The 20,426-nt window shown below is 39.8% G+C and overlaps 1 protein-coding gene across 1 annotated transcript in view; it reads right to left on the bottom strand.

Moving 5' to 3' along the window:
- Positions 1 to 20,426, bottom strand: part of LOC307254658 (carboxyl-terminal PDZ ligand of neuronal nitric oxide synthase protein-like) — a 147,668-nt gene that overhangs the window by 76,400 nt on the left and 50,842 nt on the right. Inside the window, exons 3-4 of the mRNA XM_080033125.1 lie at positions 18,430 to 18,522; positions 15,824 to 15,882 (exon numbers count right to left, since the gene is read on the bottom strand). Of these exons, the coding sequence (XP_079889251.1) occupies positions 15,824 to 15,882; positions 18,430 to 18,522 (152 nt within the window). The remainder of the gene's footprint in view (positions 1 to 15,823; positions 15,883 to 18,429; positions 18,523 to 20,426) is intronic.

The raw sequence follows: 20,426 nt of genomic DNA, 5'->3' as shown, positions 1-20,426 counted from the left end.
GAGTGGAGTGTAAAACATTTTTAGTGTTCATGTATTGTAAACATGTATACATAAACTACACGTCAAAAGCATTAGAACCCCATTATTCCAGTGTTGTTGAAACTGAAATAGTTCAAGTCCAGTGAATGAGGTTAAAGGAACAAAGGTTAGAAGTTAAAGGTGAAGTAAGCGGTTTATTTATGTTAATATAAGTGTTAAATCGCTCTTTATTCATACAGTGATCACTTTCATAATGTGCGCGTTTCATAAATGCCGATTTCTCAGTCAGCTGCTCTGCATGTAATCGGCTAATAAACTTTTCGGGGATCCCAAAATTAATATCCAATCCCAAGAGAGAACGCTACAAACCGACACCCGTCTCACTCATGGTCTCACTGCCGGTGCACGCCAGAGCAACAGATGGGTGAATGTTTATGTGCCTACGATGGCGGAGCAGGTAAAAATCCTTCCCAATGTCTGTTTTGATGGTTTTTATCATGTTTTTTTCACACTTATAGATCTGAGATGACACTAGATAACTCGCTGCTTGAAGACCACAGTGCATTAATGTGGTAACGTAGGGCCGAGCGAGGGGACTGCTAACTGCAGTAACTGACAGGAAGTTAGCTAAAATCACCATTCCGCTTACAGCACCTTTAAGGTGCCAGACGTAAACAGAAACAAAAAGTACCAAAAATGTTCTAGAAAAGGCCTTTTTGAAGGGAAAAAGAATGGGTTCACAAATTCCAGCTTTTCTGCAGAAATAGAAGAACATGAAACTTTGAACGATGATGCAAACAATTGGTCAAGGTGTCCCAACTTCACTTGATCACTTGAAAACTGTCTGTCTGTATAGAGGCAGTGTTGGAACAGACAGTGATACTGCACCCTCTGAGGCATTATTTGAAGCTTACTTATGAAAAGATGGCAAACACATAAGAGGCAGCACTGACTGTGTGTGTGTGGGCGTGTGTGTGTGTGTGTGTGTGTGTGTGTGTGTGTGTGTGTGTGTGCGTGTGTGCGTGCGTGCGTGCGAGTATGAGTGTATGTGTGTGTGTGTTTGTTTCATATCCAGCACCACACCTAGATCTACCCAGGAGAATGTGGTCTATCTTCTAATACAGACAAACAAACCAAGGTCACACAGACGCACACACAAACAGATAGAATGCCCTCAGGCAGTGCTGAGCAATGAGTGGAGAGAGACAGAGAACTAAAGAAGAAGCCGAACCGTCACATTCAAATGAGAGATTTACGGCAACAGGACAGGGTTGGATCAGTGGGGAATGAATAAATAAATAAATAAATAAATGCAGACACACAAACTGAAGCACGACCATTTTCAGGAAATGCAATTTCTTTAAGTGTTAGCAATGGTAATAACACGGTGCATCGCCCTCTGTGTCATTTTAATCCATCTGAGGACTGAGATGATCAATATAGCCAACTGAATGAGACAAAAAAACTGGGTCGCTTATTTGCATGGTAAACACAATAAATTGTCAAATTAAAAATGTATTATACGGGGCGCCCTTAGCTCAGTTGGTAGGGCATCCCCCCCATGGCCCTCGGCCAGCAGCGGACCCAGGTTTGATTCCAGCCCGCGGTCGTTCTCTGCATGTCACTCCCCTCTCTGCCCCATTTCAAATCTGTCTCTACACTATCAATAAAGCATAACAATCCCAAAAAAAATACTTTCATGTCATTTCAGACCCGGCCACTACCTCCTGCTCTGCACTCCCTGTTTATTACATTCACCTGAGGGGTATACTACGAAGCGAGATTAAGGGCTGAGCGAGCTCTGTTGAGTCTAAAGCGGTCTAAAGCCAGAATTTTCAGTATCACGAAAGGTGGCTCTCTTTCTACCTGGCTAGATCACCGTGGTAACAGAGGCTGCACGGCTAACCTGCTCAGAGCAGTTTTTGTTCCAGAGTTTGAGCTTAAATTCGGCTCTTAGAGCGCGGACCTGACAATATTGTCTGAGCGCTACATTCTTACTGAGGAAACTGTTACATCTAAATTTATTGATCAGTAAGTTAATGAACGAAACGAAGCCGTGACATTAGGCTTACAGCAGAGTGAACTGTAACATCGCGCTGGGGCTTTTTGCCACATGCATACAGTTATTGAAAATGTGAAATAGCCCACACCTATAGCCTACTGTATGCAGCGCCACTCTATGCTCTCACCTCAAATGATTTTACCTGGCGATCTACACACACTGGCTCTTAATAAAGCGTTCTATAAAATCACAGTTTGCAACATTATTTCACTGTAGGCTTCTTTCTTTTCATCAGTAGCGATTACAGTTGGGACGTGACAGGTGACAGCTGTTACAGTTCGGACATCGTTGCAGACTCGCAGGTTAAGCTTCTCACAGTAGCCTAGATTCATATTTGTCCTCCAGACTACAGGTTTTTTAATGTATGCCTATTGGTATTTGTAAGATTCAAATAAAAGGCTAATAGTCTAAATCAAAATTGTATTCATTATGATGTGGCCCAAAATTAAATGATTTTCCATAGGCTATTCATTTGGGGACAGTGTCAGACTTAAATTACATTCTTAAGTATGGGACTATAGGCGTAGTGCTATAAATATAGCAAAGTAGCCTATATATAGCCTATTAGGCTAAATGGTATAATGTTTAAATCCGAGTTCAACGTTTCATTGTTTTATAATGTCACGTTACGCACTGCGAGAACGATCGGCAAGATAAATAAATAATTTCAGTGCTGGCAGCATTCCACTCTCCTTAGCCTATTTGCAGTAAGAGTTTTTTTCGGCTCTCTGTTTTCTGCTGTAATAATTCAGACTGACAAACTCTTCCTCTTGAATGAAGTTGGCGACACACTTTTGTTTTACTCAGCTGCTCACAATCAGTCCGTTTGTGTAAAGTTAGCGGCACAAGATCAGTCCAGTCTGTGCGGAAGCAGAGTCAAATGACTGTCAAACGCCCCCTCTCATGGGGACGCGCACAGAGCCTGAGAGAGACACCGAGATCGTTTTCCGGCATTTGGCCAGTGTCACGGCGACCACTGCCATACCATGGCTTGAGCCGTTCAGTAACGGTAAATGCCAGTCCAAAAGTGGTATTTTGCGACCGGCACGCCCCGCCTCCCCCCTATAATTTCACGACAGGTATTGCCTTTACGGCAGAGGCAGGTAAAGCTAAATATAGTTGGTCGTTATTGACACTATATCACAACATAACACCGTAAATAAATAGATTTATTCATGTCTCTGGTCCTTTCCGTTGTAAGGATATGTGCGATCTGTTTGTTGTTGCTTTTCAAATGACAGATGCTTTATAAAACAGTCGGACTTGCTCCGGTGACGGTAGTTAGCATAGCCTCCTGAGCAGGTTTGACTAATCGATGACAGAGAATTAGCCTTTAAGCCTTCGGGCTTTTTTGTGTCTATCCCTGGCTATTTTATGTATTTTAATGTGTGACAGAATGCTGTTCATGTTTTAATATCAAAATGGTCAAATAAAATCATTCATTCAAATCATTCATTCATTCAGCCCTATATAGCGTTGGGTACAGCGGCAGGTTGATATATCCAGCAGGGGGTAATGTTGTTACCTAAGACTCCTATAGCTTTAGCTCAGCTGGTAAGACAGTGACTTATGGAACAGTCGACCGGAGTTCGCGTCCCGCCTGGGTTGATTCTTTAAAATGACTGTACTGTTTCGGAAAGGTCTTTACCGGTCCTTAAAATGGCTTTTACCTTTTGACAATGGTCTCTACCGGTCCATAAAATGGCTTTTACCTTTTGATAATGGTCTCTACCGGTCCATAAAATGGCTTTTACCTTTTGATAATGGTTTCTACCGGTCCATAAAATGGTTTTTACCTTTTGATAAAGGTCTCTACCAGTCCATAAAATGGTGTTTACCTTTTGCCAATGGTCTCAACCATTTCTACACGGACATGCCACTCATATCCTGTGGTATTTGCTGGTTCATACTGGCATAGCACTCGTGATCCAGCTGCAGAATCATTTTGATAACAACAAATATATGATTGGCAATAGGCCTACATGATGGAAACATAAATTAACAATGTCAAAAGTGTGAAAAATAAAATGCTAATTAAATAAGTCAGAAACAATTGAATAAAGAACTGTGTGAACAGATTTGTGTGCAGGTTAGAATGAGGGTTGGTCTTTATTGGCGCTATATCACAACATAACACCGTAAATAAATGGATTTATTCATGTCTCTGGTCCTTTCCGTTGTAAGGATATGTGCGATCTGTTTGTTGTTGCTTTTCAAATGACAGATGCTTTATAAAACAGTCGGACTTGCTCCGGTGATGGTAGTTAGCATAGCCTCCTGAGCAGGTTTGACTAATTGATAACAGAGAATTAGCCCTAGCTTTGGGTACAGCGGCAGGTTGACATATCTAGCAGGGGGTGACAGTTGTACCTAAGGCTCCTATAGCTCAGCCGGTAAGAAAGTGTCTTATGGAACAGTAGATCGGAGTTAAGCTCGCGTCCCGCCCGGGTTGATTCTTTAAAATGACTGTACTGTTTCCGAAAGGTCTTTACCGGTCCTTAAAATGGCTTTTACCTTTTGACAATGGTCTCTACCGGTCCATAAAATGGCTTTTACCTTTTGACAATGGTCTCTACCGGTCCATAAAATGGCTTTTACCTTTTGATAATGGTTTCTACCGGTCCATAAAATGGTTTTTACCTTTTGATAAAGGTCTCTACCAGTCCATAAAATGGTGTTTACCTTTTGCCAATGGTTTCAACCATTTCTACACTGACATTTCTACACTGACAGACTTCGATAACTGTGGCATTTTTGTGTGCTCAGTAAGTAAATTTGTAAAACTGTAGTATAAACTTTCACTACTTACACACAATAAGAAAAATAAATAACTGCTTCTTATGTGACTATTATGTTATTACCCCCCAAAAAGGCAGCAGAGAATGAGATAGTAAAACGGGAGGTCAGCAGGGAACCTTTGACCATCGATGATTGTGGGATTCTGAGGAGACACCACTCATCGAAGATGATTAAAGGCGTGAATGTTGAGGTCAGCCTTATCAAACTTTTTGCATAGATAATTTTTAATCAGTAAATTCAGACATAGTAATGTTATGTTTTTCATCATCGTAGAACTTCCGTCTCACAAAAGAAGACCCAGCAGCCTGCCCGCCACATTCACCATCGCCCTCTGTACTCCCAACCATCCCCCAAAAATAAAGCAGTTCCTCATTCCACAAGTGAGCGCGCATGGATCCAGTGAAGGCCTAAATTGCACCGCTTCGATTGCAAGTAAATTAAGAATTAAATGTGGATAATTTAATTCATAATTTTTTAATCAGGTTTATGGTTATTTTATTGCCCATTCTATAGGCCTACTTCTATTAAGATTTTTATTTTATTTTTTGTATAAGTGATAGTGCACATTAATAAACATGAGCACCAGAGTTCAACATGTATATAATTTCTCTGTGGTTTTTACTTAATTGTCTTACTGTAAAGCACTTTGTACTTTGTTTGATACGTGTTAAAACGGTTTCTGTTTTCCCCCTTTAGTTTTGTTGTTTAAGTGATTTTCATGTTAGTACTGCTTTTCCTACACTGTTAGTGTACCTTGAACGTGGCTGTGAAATGTGTCTGAAATGGAAAACTCTTTTGTTTCCATTCTCTCCTCCGCCGGACTGATATTGGAGTGTGCGTCCGTGATACAAAACCACACACATGTTCACATTCTCTCACTAAAGAGTTTAAACGGAAACCTGGGCTCCATCCTTTATTTCTTTCACCTGAACATTATTAGTGTTCTGATCGGACACTCAGTAGTGATTGTTGCCACACATTTGGATCCATCACATAGGCTATTCTATCTTACAACCCTCATTCTAACCTGCACACAAATCTGTTCACACAGTTCTTTATTCAATTGTTTCTGACTTATTTAATTAGCATTTTATTTTTCACACTTTTGACATTGTTAATTTATGTTTCCATCATGTAGGCCTATTGCCAATCATATATTTGTTGTTATCAAAATGATTCTGCTGCTGGATCACGAGTGCTATGCCAGTATGAACCGGCAAATACCACAGGATATGAGTGGCATGTCAGTGTAGAAATGGTTGAAACCATTGGCAAAAGGTAAACACCATTTTATGGACTGGTAGAGACCTTTATCAAAAGGTAAAAACCATTTTATGGACCGGTAGAAACCATTATCAAAAGGTAAAAGCCATTTTATGGACCGGTAGAGACCATTATCAAAAGGTAAAAGCCATTTTATGGACCGGTAGAGACCATTGTCAAAAGGTAAAAGCCATTTTAAGGACCGGTAAAGACCTTTCGGAAACAGTACAGTCATTTTAAAGAATCATCCCAGGCGGGACGCGAACTCCGGTCCACTGTTCCATAAGACACTGTCTTACCAGCTGAGCTATAGGAGTCTTAGGTAACACCATTACCCCCTGCTCGATATATAAACCTGCCGCTGTACCCAACGCTATATAGGGCTGAATGAATGAATGATTTGAATGATTTTATTTGACCATTTTGATATTAAAACATGAACAGCATTCTGTCACACATTAAAATACATAAAATAGCCAGGGATAGACACAAAAAAGCCCGAAGGCTTAAAGGCTAATTCTCTGTCATCGATTAGTCAAACCTGCTCAGGAGGCTATGCTAACTACCGTCACCGGAGCAAGTCCGACTGTTTTATAAAGCATCTGTCATTTGAAAAGCAACAACAAACAGATCGCACATATCCTTACAACGGAAAGGACCAGAGACATGAATAAATCTATTTATTTACGGTGTTATGTTGTGATATAGTGTCAATAACGACCAACTATATTTAGCTTTACCTGCCTCTGCCGTAAAGGCAATACCTGTCGTGAAATTATAGGGGGGAGGCGGGGCGTGCCGGTCGCAAAATACCACTTTTGGACTGGCATTTACCGTTACTGAACGGCTCAAGCCATGGTATGGCAGTGGTCGCCGTGACACTGGCCAAATGCCGGAAAACGATCTCGGCGCACCTGGAGCCTGAAGCTGAAACCCTCGTTCAACATAAGAGGTTGATAACTGCCTTCGTGATACCGGTTAGCTCTGAGCGAGGGTATGTGTTATGTTGAACCAGATCAAAAAAAGAGAGCCGGGCTCTGTTGAGTTTGCTTCGTAGTATACCCCTCAGGTCTGCCCCACACTCACCTGCTCCTCATCAGTTAATCAGCACCAGTATATATCTCAGTCTTGCTATTGGGTTCTTGTCTGTCATTATCCTGAAACCTGACACACTTAAAGGCTGCTTTCTTATTTCCAAACAACTGATCTAGTGTTACGGTTCCATTTCAGAGTGATCAATGTTACGGCAGCCGTCCAATAGGTAAACTGGTGAGTGGGTAATAATAGGACTGAGCAAAATGTGTTTTCATATCAGTCGATATCAATGATTCTCAGGCTAAATGTCAGGTCATTCTTTGTTGCAGGTTCAAAGGTGCACTATGCCGTTTCAGTGGAGGGGGTTTGTTTACATTTGCAGAGCCTGCAGTTTGTTTACAAAACATGTTTAAACATTTTTTTAAATTTCAATCAAGGAAATTTGTCCGGAGATAATTACCGTTAGTGTTTAATTGCCCAGTCCCAGTGGGTAGACTGATTTTAATTTTTTTATTTCCTAGCCATCTGCAGTTTTTAGAAAGACAAATCCAAAACTTTAAAATGAATCCGAAAATACATCATCATAACAAATCAGGACCAGCTGTCAGATAAAAAAAAACAACGCAAAGTCATGCAACTATAAAACACAGCACAGCAAAACACACAGGACAAAACTGGGATGAAATCCTCATGTGGCGTATGTCTCATTGGGACACAGTCTCATTAAACAAATGCAGAGGTCAGGAATCCAAACAGGTATCATGCAACGGTATCATGCTTCGTCTGGACCTTGGGCTATAGTCAGGTATTTCAATATAGCTCTTATTGCCATATTAAAAAAATGTCAGCTTAAGTACGAGTTGGGGGAATGATATAGGACCCCCAAAGCCAGCTGCAGAGGACTAACATGGCGGTATGCGGAGGCTTTTCGTCAAGATGTTTGCTTTATGAGACTTCTCCTTTTATAAATCACACCGGGAGAAGAAGGAGGCAGGCTGAGCTGTGGGAGACACTGTTAGGCATTGAGAGACTGTCGATGATTTAGTCTGGCTCAGGTTGTTTTTTTTCCCCTCAGTATTTGGACGATGGCCAGCGCAGTATTAATGCAGAGAACCACAGGGTCCCTCTGATCTGGGTCTGGGAGGAGACCCTGCTGACTATGCAAAAAATATTTTTCCTGGACAACGCATGGCCTCAGACTGGGTTCATCAGAGGCTTAAGCTGACAAAGGAACAATACACTGATCAAATATTGGTTGCAGTTGGCCCAAATGTCAGATCATGAGCAGTTTGAATGTACTTGAAAGGTGGTGGGGTATTTTGCTATTTTCGTTTTCTCTAGGGGTTTTCACTACAGTTACTTTATTTTAAAATTATGAGTGGGGCACATTTAAAAGTTGTCAGTTCAACTATATTGTTGAGTTGCGGCAGAAGCCTCAAAGTCAAATATCTTAAAACCTGAGCACATAAAAAAAATAACTGCATATGACTACTTCTTTTGTAATTTGATTGAACTGACCCTTTTTATTGTTGTTACCAGCTATATCTTCGGGAAGCATTTCCATCCCTAGCAAAATGGTTTCTCGGCATTTATGTTCTCTACTCTGAGTTCCAGCCCTTCAGGGAAGTGGAAAGACTACAAATATGACCGGACAGTCCATTAGCTCTGAGCACAGAGAAATAAGATGCTGCCTAAACAGAGATTGCATTGGACTGAATGAGGCTGTGAGAAACGTTATGGGATCTTTGTGTGTTAGGCCTACGCTGTATGTGCGCACAGAGTGTGTAATAAGCATGGCATGAGTAAACTGAAATATCAAAGCAGAATGATGTGTGTGTGTGTGTACGCAGCATATCTGCGCTTGTTTTCCATATCACATAATCAGGGTGTTTCTAGGACACACAAACATTAGTCTGACTTTAATTGGTATGGTGTAAACTTTTTTCACTGGAGGGGTTTGAAGCAGGCGAAGCAAATACTTATAATGCAGAAAGTTATAAGCAAGGGTCACGTTCTTCTCATACCCTAGTTGAGGGCCGGAGAGGTTATAACCTGAGACAGATACTGTGCGTACAGTATATACACACATGCCTGCCAACACTGACAGATTACTGGGCTGAAACTCTTATAATAGCTTGTATAAAGGAGAAATCTTAAGATGTGTAGGAAATTAGTGGTAAACCCATATATAACTATAAGGAATAACATTACATGCATCCCTAGGTTCATGGCCTCAACATTTGGCATCCCTGTGTGTAATTTTTATTTCAAAGCAGAGATCGAACTAAAGTAGCTGTGCACACATTTGGTTTCCACATGCGGACATTATTTTTTTCTGGTATGAAAGGCAAACTGCCCAGACGCATCACCTCAGAGGTACTGGGGTCTAAACCCTCCATTCTTTTATCTTCAAAGCAAAAATCAGACGGATACCGCTGCTATGTAGCCCATCATTTGTTATGGCTGAAAGATCTATCGCCTAAGGTTTATGGATCTGTTCTACGGGAATTGTATTCTAAATCAACAGCTTAAGAGCAGGCAGAATATAGAGCAACTAGCACTAACAAAAATATAACAAAATTGTCATCGTAGTTCCAGATTTTTTTGCGCTTATTTATCGGTGAAGATATCAAAGGACACACTCCTTAATGAAAAATCTTGTGGAGTGGAGTTCATACATTATGTAGTATTAAGTTATTAAGCAGTCTGGACATGGCTCTGGAAGGAGCTATGTTACCCCTCCAAGGTCTTTGCTCCCAGACCCACAGTTCCAAACTCTGAACTAACGGGTGGCCACAAGAGAGATAAGTAAGAGTGTGTGCTGCAAAGACAAACAATATATATACAGTATATCTTTTTGTATGTTTTGTTTGTTTGTTAACCGGATGACTGTGTTGTGTGTGCATAGATGTATTTGTTTACCTAGAACTTTGTCAGCACGGCTAAAGAAAAAAAGGTGTTCAGGCTGCCTGTTTGATGTGTGTGGGTGGGTATATGTGTTTGATCCAGGGTATTCTGATACAATCCTGACTGAGTTAGTCTGCTGCTTTTGCCTCGAGGCTGTGGCTCTCTGGCAGGTGGTATGTGAAAAAACACACACACACACACACACACACACACACACACACACACACACACACACACACACACACACACACACACACACAGTCTTTGTGATTGTATGTGTGTGTTAAGACACAGAGCAGAGAGATCTACACCTGTACATCTTTGGTGACAACACCAGCAACAGCGAAGTGACTAAAAGCTCCCCTGAAACTTTCACCTACCATGTCTGTCCCCTGCTGCTGCACCAGTGTTTACAAGAATAACCCCTGCAGCAGCCAATGTGTTGTTTGCAATGTTCTGTCATACTTTGTATATCGCTGTGGGCAAGTGAGTATTTCATGTACTGGCTCTCATGCAGACATAATGAGAAAGCTGCACACTCATCACTGAAGCACTCATTTGATTCATGGTATAAAGATGCAAACAATAGTTATTTATAAGTCAATATATCAAAGTGTATAAGTCAGAGTCTAAATGTCATTAAAACAAAAACATGTAGTTTTCCGGAAAGTGCAGCCACAGTTTTATGTTTGTTAGCAGCCAGTCTTTCACAGTTTTCTACAGAACCGCTGATTCAAACAACTACACAGTCAGCACTGCACTCCCATGGGTCCTTAGCAATACACCCGACAAGTGTGAAGTAGATCGAACGCATTGGCTCCAGTTGAACCCTATTGTAAGTGGTGTGCCCAAAACATTCTGTGTCCTGTCTGAGATGACCACTTCCCACAAAACTTCAAATTAGCAACATCATAATGTACACATAAGTGACATAAAATGACTATACACACTATGATTGATGGTACAGTAGTATGATGTCATTGCAGCTGTGACTCAAACACTCATCACAGTGTAAGCACAAAGCAAGCAATGGACACTTCCGTCAATACACAAAGGCACTAGATTCAGACCGTATCCAGTAAATAACAGTGAAGCTTACTTGTCCAAAAAAAGAGAGCTTCTCTTATGCTGCTCATCATCAGCCTGTCACTCAAGAGGAACACACTTGTTTGTAACATTTTTTTCATGATCATTTAAAAGCTGCCACAGTTGTCTTGTGTTTCATATCATATTTTGACGGGAGCGACAACAGATTTCATTCTTCAGTTGTCTTTTTTTATTGCTTTCATTTCACTGGAGTTTGGTTCACCTTAAACTGGGCCGGTACTGTAAAGATAATGCCCTATTTTAACCCTGAATCGGCCACCACAAAGTCATTTTCGAATCAGGCAAACGTTCCACCATGGTGTTTTGCTGTTTAAGCAGTTTTTTGGACCCGATTTCCCACATGGCTCCTGCCAAAAGAGCCATTATAAACTGTGGTGAGCTTGTTTTAACATTATTGGACTAATATTTTAACAGTAACTGCTTGAGTCGGCAGAAAGTAACACTGCCTTTCTCATTTCTTTAACGGTTTTAAGGATGTGTCTTTCTTGTTTGAAAAAAAAAAGCTTTATAGGAATTGTCAATGGACCAAAACAATTACCCTCAGTGGACCTGTTGATCGGACGGTACAGTTTGACTATTTTGTTAAGTGTTACCGCAATGTACAAGGTTAATGATTTTTACATTTGGTTCAGCTAAATGGCTTTTTTGAACTGGATTAAATGAATTGTCTTGTGTAGATCAATTTTTTACTTGGCCTTCAAAAAGTTCTCCACCAATGAATATGATCATTATTATCTGTACTTAAGTCACTCAGATGGGAAAAGTGGGAATTGAATGAAGAGTGCAACTATCTGATTGAATTGAGACTTGAGATTGTTATTTCTGTAGGTTTATGAGAAGCATTGTTTTGCACACATTCCTTTTTTGCATAATGTATGCTATGATGTTCTATCTTCAGAAACACACCGATTTAGACATCAACAGTGGATATATTGTGTTGATTGTCTTTCTGTCAGTTGGCTACATCAGATTTACAGATACAGAAAATAAAGAAATTAATGGAATATCCCCACAAGATATTTTAGAAGTATATGTTTAAAGTGTGATCACTGCTATGCCACCCCTGCCAGAGCTGATATTTCATAAGAGGTGGTGGACACCCTCGGTTGCAGTGAGTGAGCCAACAGCTCCAGCCACAAAGCAGCCGCAGATGAAAAGAAATGTAGAAAAAAAGAAAAGGGCTCAGCTAAATCCCCCGCAAAATGATTTAGACACACGTTGTCCAGCCGCAGTGAATCTAAAAAAAAACCCACACATGGGGCATTTAAAACAGTTGAGTGTCTTTGATGTGCATTTTTCTCACTGCCTTTGAAAAACCACAACGTGAATATGTATCACTTGGGCTTACGAAGCACATTAATTCAAACGTATCTCCACAAGGTTACATTGGCACCATGTATTCTCGCATGGGGATTTCCAGTGGTCGAGGGAAGCCTTCTAATTTACACTTTAGTGATACAAGGCTGACACATTTTAAATCCTCCCCACATTCGCAGACTAATCTCCCTTCTCCTTTATAACTAGATGACACACTGCATGGACACTTTCTCAAATAAAATAAATGTTGATACATTTTGCGCAGGCTGAGATACATACTGCACTCCTTGCATAGAGTGGAGAGGAGCCAATGACATTTGATATGCCAGTACTGTTCACACTGTTTGGTTATGATGTGACCAGTGGGGAGTAACAAGCTGAAATGTATCATGTACATAAGACTGTGGCTGATTATTCTTTTAATTGAATCAGTCAAGGCCACCAGAGGACACACAAGACTTACAATAAAAGAACAAGGCCAGGAGATGGAATGCTACTCTCATCTGGTATCACTCAGGGTTCCTCACAAAGGCCAGCCACTTCTACTGAACTAACACCTGCTTCAGGTAGGGTTTGGTATTGAGGTTTCTTTTCTGGAGAGACTTCTGACAGTTGTGGCATTACAAAAGTGGGTGTTTTTTAAAAAGCTGAGTCAGTTCCAAATTGGACTTAAATGTAATAGGTGAATATTGTAAACAAAATACAGATTACATGGAACGATAATTAGGTGGTAAACAGGCCGACTAATGGTAGTGGTTTTCAGCTACTTAATGTCGGTCTCTCTTCTTTGCACCAGGTGTCTCTCGTTCACAATGCCTGCAAAGCTTAACATGTTAGCCAATACCACAAGTTTGTTGATCAAAATGAGTTCACAGTCTAAAGATAACAACCTCTTCCATTGCAAAACAGCAACAGGGAGATGTATACACTTATTATATATTATATATTATTACATATATATGAAATATAAATGTGTGTAGTTCAGATAAAGAGTAGAGGTGCAACTTCAAACAGGTAAGACCAAATATTGTAAGAGAGTCTACTGTTTCCACCATCATGTTGGTACTAAGTTCAATAGGAAAGGCCGAATTTCATAAGGATCTGTCAGACTCAGCTGACAATGAGCAATCATACTGTGCACTTAAGTGCCCCCCACCCCCCCCATCCTCCTTTAATATCCAGACTCCTCCTGTGGGAAATCTTTTTGCAACTGTCATATCAAAAAATTTGCACAAGCTCAAGCACCTCCAACCAAACTTTATTGTTTTTCCAAATTCCTGAGCTCAGAGATGCTCACACAAACAGCCAGGCAAGTCCATCTTTTTGACAGAATCATTTCCGAAGCACAGAGCCCCAACTGGGCTCCTGGATGCACTTCTGAGATGTGAGTAAGAGTTTCAGTGTGTGTGTGCGTGTGTGTGTGTGTGTGTGTGTGTGTGTGTGTGTGTGTGTGTGTGTGTGTGTGTGTGTGTGTGTGTGTGTGTGTGTGTGTGTGTGTATGTGTGTGTGTGTGTGTGTGTCTGTGTATCTGTGTGTATGTCTGTGTGAAGGCTACGGAAAAAGAGAGGATAAAGAACAAGTCCTTATTTATTTATTTATTTATTTATTCTGACCTTGTTTTTTGTATTTGCCATGATGGCTTGTATTCAGTATTTATCTTTTGATAGTAATACCTTTTTGTATGCTTTTATTCCATGTTCCTATGTCTGGAGCACTGTTGTCACTTTTATGTCACTGTCTGTCGATGTTGTTAATGTTGTCTGTGTGTGTAAGCAGCCAATTCTCTTTTTAACTGCAACCAAATCTACCCTCGGGTACAAATAAAGTTACCTTACCTTTTCAAAGCATAATAGGAATTGTGTGTTTCTCTTGGCAAAAGCAATCTTCAGCCATTCTCTCTACTCTGCTCGAGAATGAGGGTTGCGCACATGTTAAGTCATGTAACCTTCATTGGGGTGACCAAACTCTTTGTGACTGCATGCGATTCATCAAAGCAACAAACCGTTGAATTGCCTGTTGAGAAACATCTGAGATTCAGAAATGTGTACAACCAGGCTAAAACGTTGGTGCCCTTTTAACCTTTTAAGGTTTAGCCATTATACACATTATCCTTGGGAATATCATGCTAAGTCATCACTAACCCCATCATGCATTAATTAGAAAAACTCAAACTGTATTTTTCCTCCTTTATATATGAAAAGAAATGTAATGCAATGTGTTTTAGTAATATATTAAATAACCCATAGGATAACATGATACTATACAATACAATATATCAAAATATTATAATAAATATATATATAATATCCAAATCTAAAAATACCCAGGCAAAGCAGACAGACCTGCCAGTGGCCTTAATCCACTTCATTAAAAGATGCATTTTAAAGAATTCCTGAAGAAGGAGACACAACTAAACCCGGAAACACCCAGACCTTAACTATTCACCAGACTTCCTGCTGGCTACTGATGGGGTGGGAATAACGCTACCACCCCCACACAGGCACATCATATACAGCAGTGAGAAATCCCCCACCCAAACCCAACTAGCTACCACAGAGGATAAGGAAGGGTGGGGACACCACTTTGATCTTAAGCATTTGGAAAATGTTTTAGGGTCTTTTTTCAAACTGCCACCACAAAACCACTCTGGATGTTTTAATAAGAAGATAAAAAGAACGTCACGTCTGGGATATATATTTTTTTTTACAGAACCGTTATAAACAGAAGCTAAAACTACTGCAGACAGCGTGTAACATTTTTGAAGTACTGGTTTGTTAAAAGCGATAGTGGATTGACTAAATCCCGGGTTCAAATAATCAGATGTAGAGAGTAGAGAGATGTTAAATGATTAACTTCTACAATAACAGTCTCACATTTTAGGGTTTGTTTTTACTATAATGTATTCACTTATTTATTACATGCATTTAAAAAAGATTTGAATGTATTTTTCAGTCGTAGTCACAGACCTATCTCTGACGCAATAACATTTCTGTATTCCATGTTATTAACAGTGGTCCTCTACTCTCCAATATATCATCAACACTTCCTAATAACTCATCGTTTTTTCTGATATCTTTTTGCTTCTCTGTTCTGGAATCAGCATAAAAAAAAGTAAGCATCAATGAGCTGCACTTTTGCACTTTCTCCAAAATGTCAACACTGTGCAGTGACAAAGCAAAAAACATTCTCTTTTCCTGTGCCACCAAAGTGTGTTTCATCAAGTTTGGAAAAGGCCCGATAAGCCGGAAGGACCGAAGACGTTACAATGAGAATGAAAAGGAAAATACATTTGCATTTTAAGTGGAACTAAAGAAATGAAATGTTACGTACATATAAACCTTGTGGCAGCCTTACCTGTAAATGGGATCCTGCATCACCATCATCCTGCTCTCATCCCACGTCCACTCCTTCTTCTGGGGAAATAAAAAATAAAACTGTAAGATCACACCCAATGTAAGCTTTTTTGTAATATAAAAAGTTAAGGACTGAAGGAAGGAGACAAGCCATAATTGGACATTTCAAGTCGTGTCAATGTATTTTTAGCCCAGTATCACAAATACCTCAGGCGGCATTTGAGAAGTAAACGAATAATTGTATTAAAACATGCACACATATATTTCAGTCCCTTGCATCATAATCAAGTGCATAATAACTGCATAATGACATTTCCAGCTTTGAGCCATTTGTTTAGATTGGTACTTGTCCCTGTTGTCTGTGCCACCATTTGATTAAATACACCTTCCAGTTTAATGTCACAATCAAAATGTCAACACAGGAGCATGAGGTGGAATTATTCATATCGATTTATATCTCCTACAGAGCTTTGTTGACTCAATCATTCAATCACTCTTCAATCTCCGGTCTTTCTTTGCCTCCGACGCTCTCAGAGATGTAAATAGGTGCTGGACGTCACGCCTGACATTTCAGCTCTCTCCAGCCAGGGAGCCAGACGAGACAGGGAAACAGGTAGAGGCAAAATATCCTTCTATATATCGACCGGCCTTTCAGTCCAACCAGCCAATTAACCTGACACTGAGCCTTAGATGATAGCTTTAACATTTACCAACACAAGCCAACACAACATGGAAGGTATGTTCATTCAAACCACTTCCATCACATCTTCTGTCTCTCTTTCTTTTTGGTGATGTCTTCACATCTTGATTGTTTTGTACCTGAGCCTAAATGGACCTATGGAAACGGCATATTGGAAACCCAATCATAGTCAGAGCTGGTGTTAATAGATAAGAAGCAATTAATGTTGTGTTTCCTGCACTTTACCGAACTCTCTCCGTCTTTAATTCATGAGATGAGTCATGGCGCAACACATGATCAAAGCCATTAGACACAAACACTTCCTATTTGTTAATGGTTACCATCGTAATATTCCACATATTAACACATATTAACACACAAGAGAGTAAGGGTCTGCAGACAGGCACACACACTTGCATAAGCCAGTCTTTATATTGGTGTAATGAATAGGCTGCTCCTCAGAGGACAATTTAGATAACTGAATTGGGCCTCTTTTTAATGGGACACGTACAGTATGTATATCTGGGATGTACGTCTGCCTGTAAGAAGAAGATAATGGCAATACACATCGTCCATTGTCACATTCAGTATAATCCTACATAATAAAACCATGTGTGTTGCTGTATGCAACTCATTCAAATAAAAAGTAATCACAGTGAGGCCAAACATCTCAACAGATGCCATTCTTCAAGATCCATAATTACTTCAATTCGAATTATAATTAAATTGTCTTGTTCAATCAATTTCAATTCATTACATCTAGCATTTTTTTTTCAGTACAGAAATGAATGCCAACTTCCTAACTGAGCGAGCAGCTTTCTGCAGTGGATTAAGAAGTGATTATTGTCTGCATCTCATCCTACAAAAAAAAGATCCAGCCTTCAGAAATCCATTCAAGTGTTACTTGCCCTGCACAAGTAACCTCTCTAAATAGAGCAACAGTTTAAACAACAAGATGACAGCTGACAGTCACAAATTGATTCAATATTAAATACATTTTGGAGGTCTCAGTTCAGTGGAGAAGGCTGGAACCTTGGATTAATGAATTGAGATGAGGAACTGAATGCGGCTGAGAAGAATGGACGGCACTACTGTGACCACCAAGTGCATTTATTTTTGTTTCCATCCACTGCTTTTCCACCCTGTCAGACTCTCTGTGATTGTCTGCGTCTGAGCTCAAACTCCAGCCTGTCTCTGTGGATTTCAGCTGTCAACCTCACCACGCCTGGAAACACCGCTAAAAACACTCCTCACTTCCAGTTTCTTAGTCCGTTCCTTTCTCATCAGTCAAGTCAAGTCTATTTATCCATTCTCTTTACTCTTCAACATATCTTTGTCCATTCTTTTACAGGTTCCTCTAATCGATTCCTCTCAGGCCCTTTTGTCCTCCATTGCAATGTCTCCATTCTCTCCTCCTGTCTGCCGTCTAATTAAGACGACCATCGATCACCACCTCTTGCCACACAAAGGATACAGGAAATGGATCTGGACTGGTTCTTTAAGGTTACTTATCAAACTTCTAGTGTTTTGGCACCAAATACCACCATCACAAAAAGTATAATTTAACATAAGAACTAATTTAGTTTGAACAAGAATCTCTCAACAACATAACTAACTGAACCAATGTTTCAAAGTAAAGTTTCATACCTTGTTATAATGCGAAAAAAGAGACATTTCAATCTAATAAAAACACATTGTAGCCTATTTTGACAAAAATAAACATTGGCTCATTAGTAAAAATATGTTCACTTTGTTTTTTTATTAAGTTAAGTTAACTTAACAAAATTAGTGAAGTTTAAATATTCTTTTCTTTTGTATTCTATTCTTGGCAGGATACTCTTTCCTTTTGATTATAATGCAACCAAAGAGAATTTCCTTTTTCCTTCTCTTTCAAGGAAGAAAAGTTCAAACAGAAAACCGTCACTCACTTTTTTCTTTTTCCTCAAGTTCACCTTGACTCCGTCTACAGACACCACAATGTTGACTTTTTTCTTCTTGATGTTCTTCACCTTGAACTCATACTGCAGAGAGGAGACAGACAGAGATATGTATTAATACATTGGATTGAGCTGCACTGACATTGGTACAACCTCTCTAATATTTAAAAATGGCTCAGTCCCTTTAATGAGTGATGTCCAGGGGCGAAACAACATGAAAACATGGATGACTTGAAAGTGTGATACTGTTGATATAGTCATTTGAAAAAAGGTTTCCACTGTCCTTAAGCCAAATGCATCAACATTTTTTACAAAGAAAATGTAAAAGCTGAAATATTGAGTTGAACTACTTATAGAGGAGGCCTTTCCATGGCCCCCAATTCAATCTTTCACTGCAATAATAAACAGAAATGTCACAGACAATGACAGGCCTGCTGAATGAAAAACAGCGTAGTCTTCAGACCTCTGTCACAGTCAATTTTACACACTGTGGATCAGACTGAGACAGCTTCCATCATCTCCTCTGCCTCTGATGGAACTGTGATTGCTGTCAGACAACAGCACACAACCACACTCAATACAGTATAAAACACACCCTTTGCATATCAAATAGGAAACAGGTGTTAAAAATAAATAAATAAATAAATGGATCCATTGGCTTTAATGGTATTGTAGGAATCCTGTGTATATAGTAACGTGCAAGGACATATACAAACACATGATAAACCAAGTGATTGCCCGCAGCCCTCTCCCGCAATCCTCTGCAAATGAATGTTATTCTGAATAGGAGGGATGTAATTGAGTCGTAGCGAGCCACCTGTCAGGATCGCCTGGAGAGACGTTAGCCTTAAGTACCGTCTGTATATGTTTGATATTTTGTCTGTCAATCAGGACTTTTCATTGAGTTGGCTGCTTAGTGTGTCTTGCTAGGTCATACATTATTGCGCTCCTGATAGTGGATCCTCGTCAGAGCTGCACATGCCACCAATTTTAATGCTGTGAAGTAAGTAACTGTGTGATGTGTCAAAGTCATAAGGCCTTCCACCCCGAGATGTCTCAGGTACCGACTGATGCAATGAGAAATCTGCTCGGCGGAAGCACTAAAAAAAACATTTTGCTGATGGAGGCCACCACAGGTTTTCTGTTTAATGAACTTCTTTATGTGTGACCCTGCACTATCAGTTGAAGCTGCCAAAATTCAATGTTTCTGGAAGGACACCCAAATCTGCAATGTCACTGATGATATAAAAAATAAAAAAAACACCCAATACTATGTTTGCATCCATTCACCTCAAAATCCAATCTGAATCTAGATTTTCTTCTTTATCTTTATCTTTATCTATGATGTCCTCCAAACAGATTGCATGCATTTTTCGCCAATCAATCAATCAATGCCAATATCCCTGCCATTGTAGCTGTCAGTAGGCCCCTCTCTGTCAGTATATCGCTTTCGCTCAGCTCTCTGTAGTGTCACTCTTGACTTAATTAATATTGACTCGGTTTTTTCCAATTCAGTTGCCTTGTAAAAAAGACTGGACACATGAAAGCAGTGAAGCAACACACTCACACTAGGTTTATAACAACATTCAAACATTCTCAAGTGCTGTCCTTCAGTTGAGCAACACAATGAGAGTATGAGGATCTTTTTCAGCGTAAAGAAAACTCCAAGATGTTAACCTTTTAGTATAGTCCAGTTTTTCACTGCTGAGTCTCTCTTTTGTACATATTGTAAAAAGAAAATTTTCATTCGGTTGTGAACTATATTAACAAAACGTATAACAGCAAGGAAATGCAGGGATGTGCAGCTCAGTTTACTATCAGTATACTGAATATTAATTATTCAGAGCAAACTATAAAAAAACTCAGAGATTAAAGTATAACTATTTACGTTTATTTTCCATGTTGCAATGAGGTTGATCCAACCTCGCAAAGGTGAGCAACTTTAATCTCAGATAGTATCACATATTTGTATCAGCCCAAAGGTATAA

The sequence above is a fragment of the Ammodytes marinus genome (assembly GCF_949987685.1).
Source record: "Ammodytes marinus genome assembly, chromosome: 8".
NCBI lineage: Eukaryota > Metazoa > Chordata > Actinopteri > Uranoscopiformes > Ammodytidae > Ammodytes > Ammodytes marinus.
Note: the sequence above shows the minus strand (reverse complement) of the source record. Positions and strands in the feature narration are given on the sequence as shown.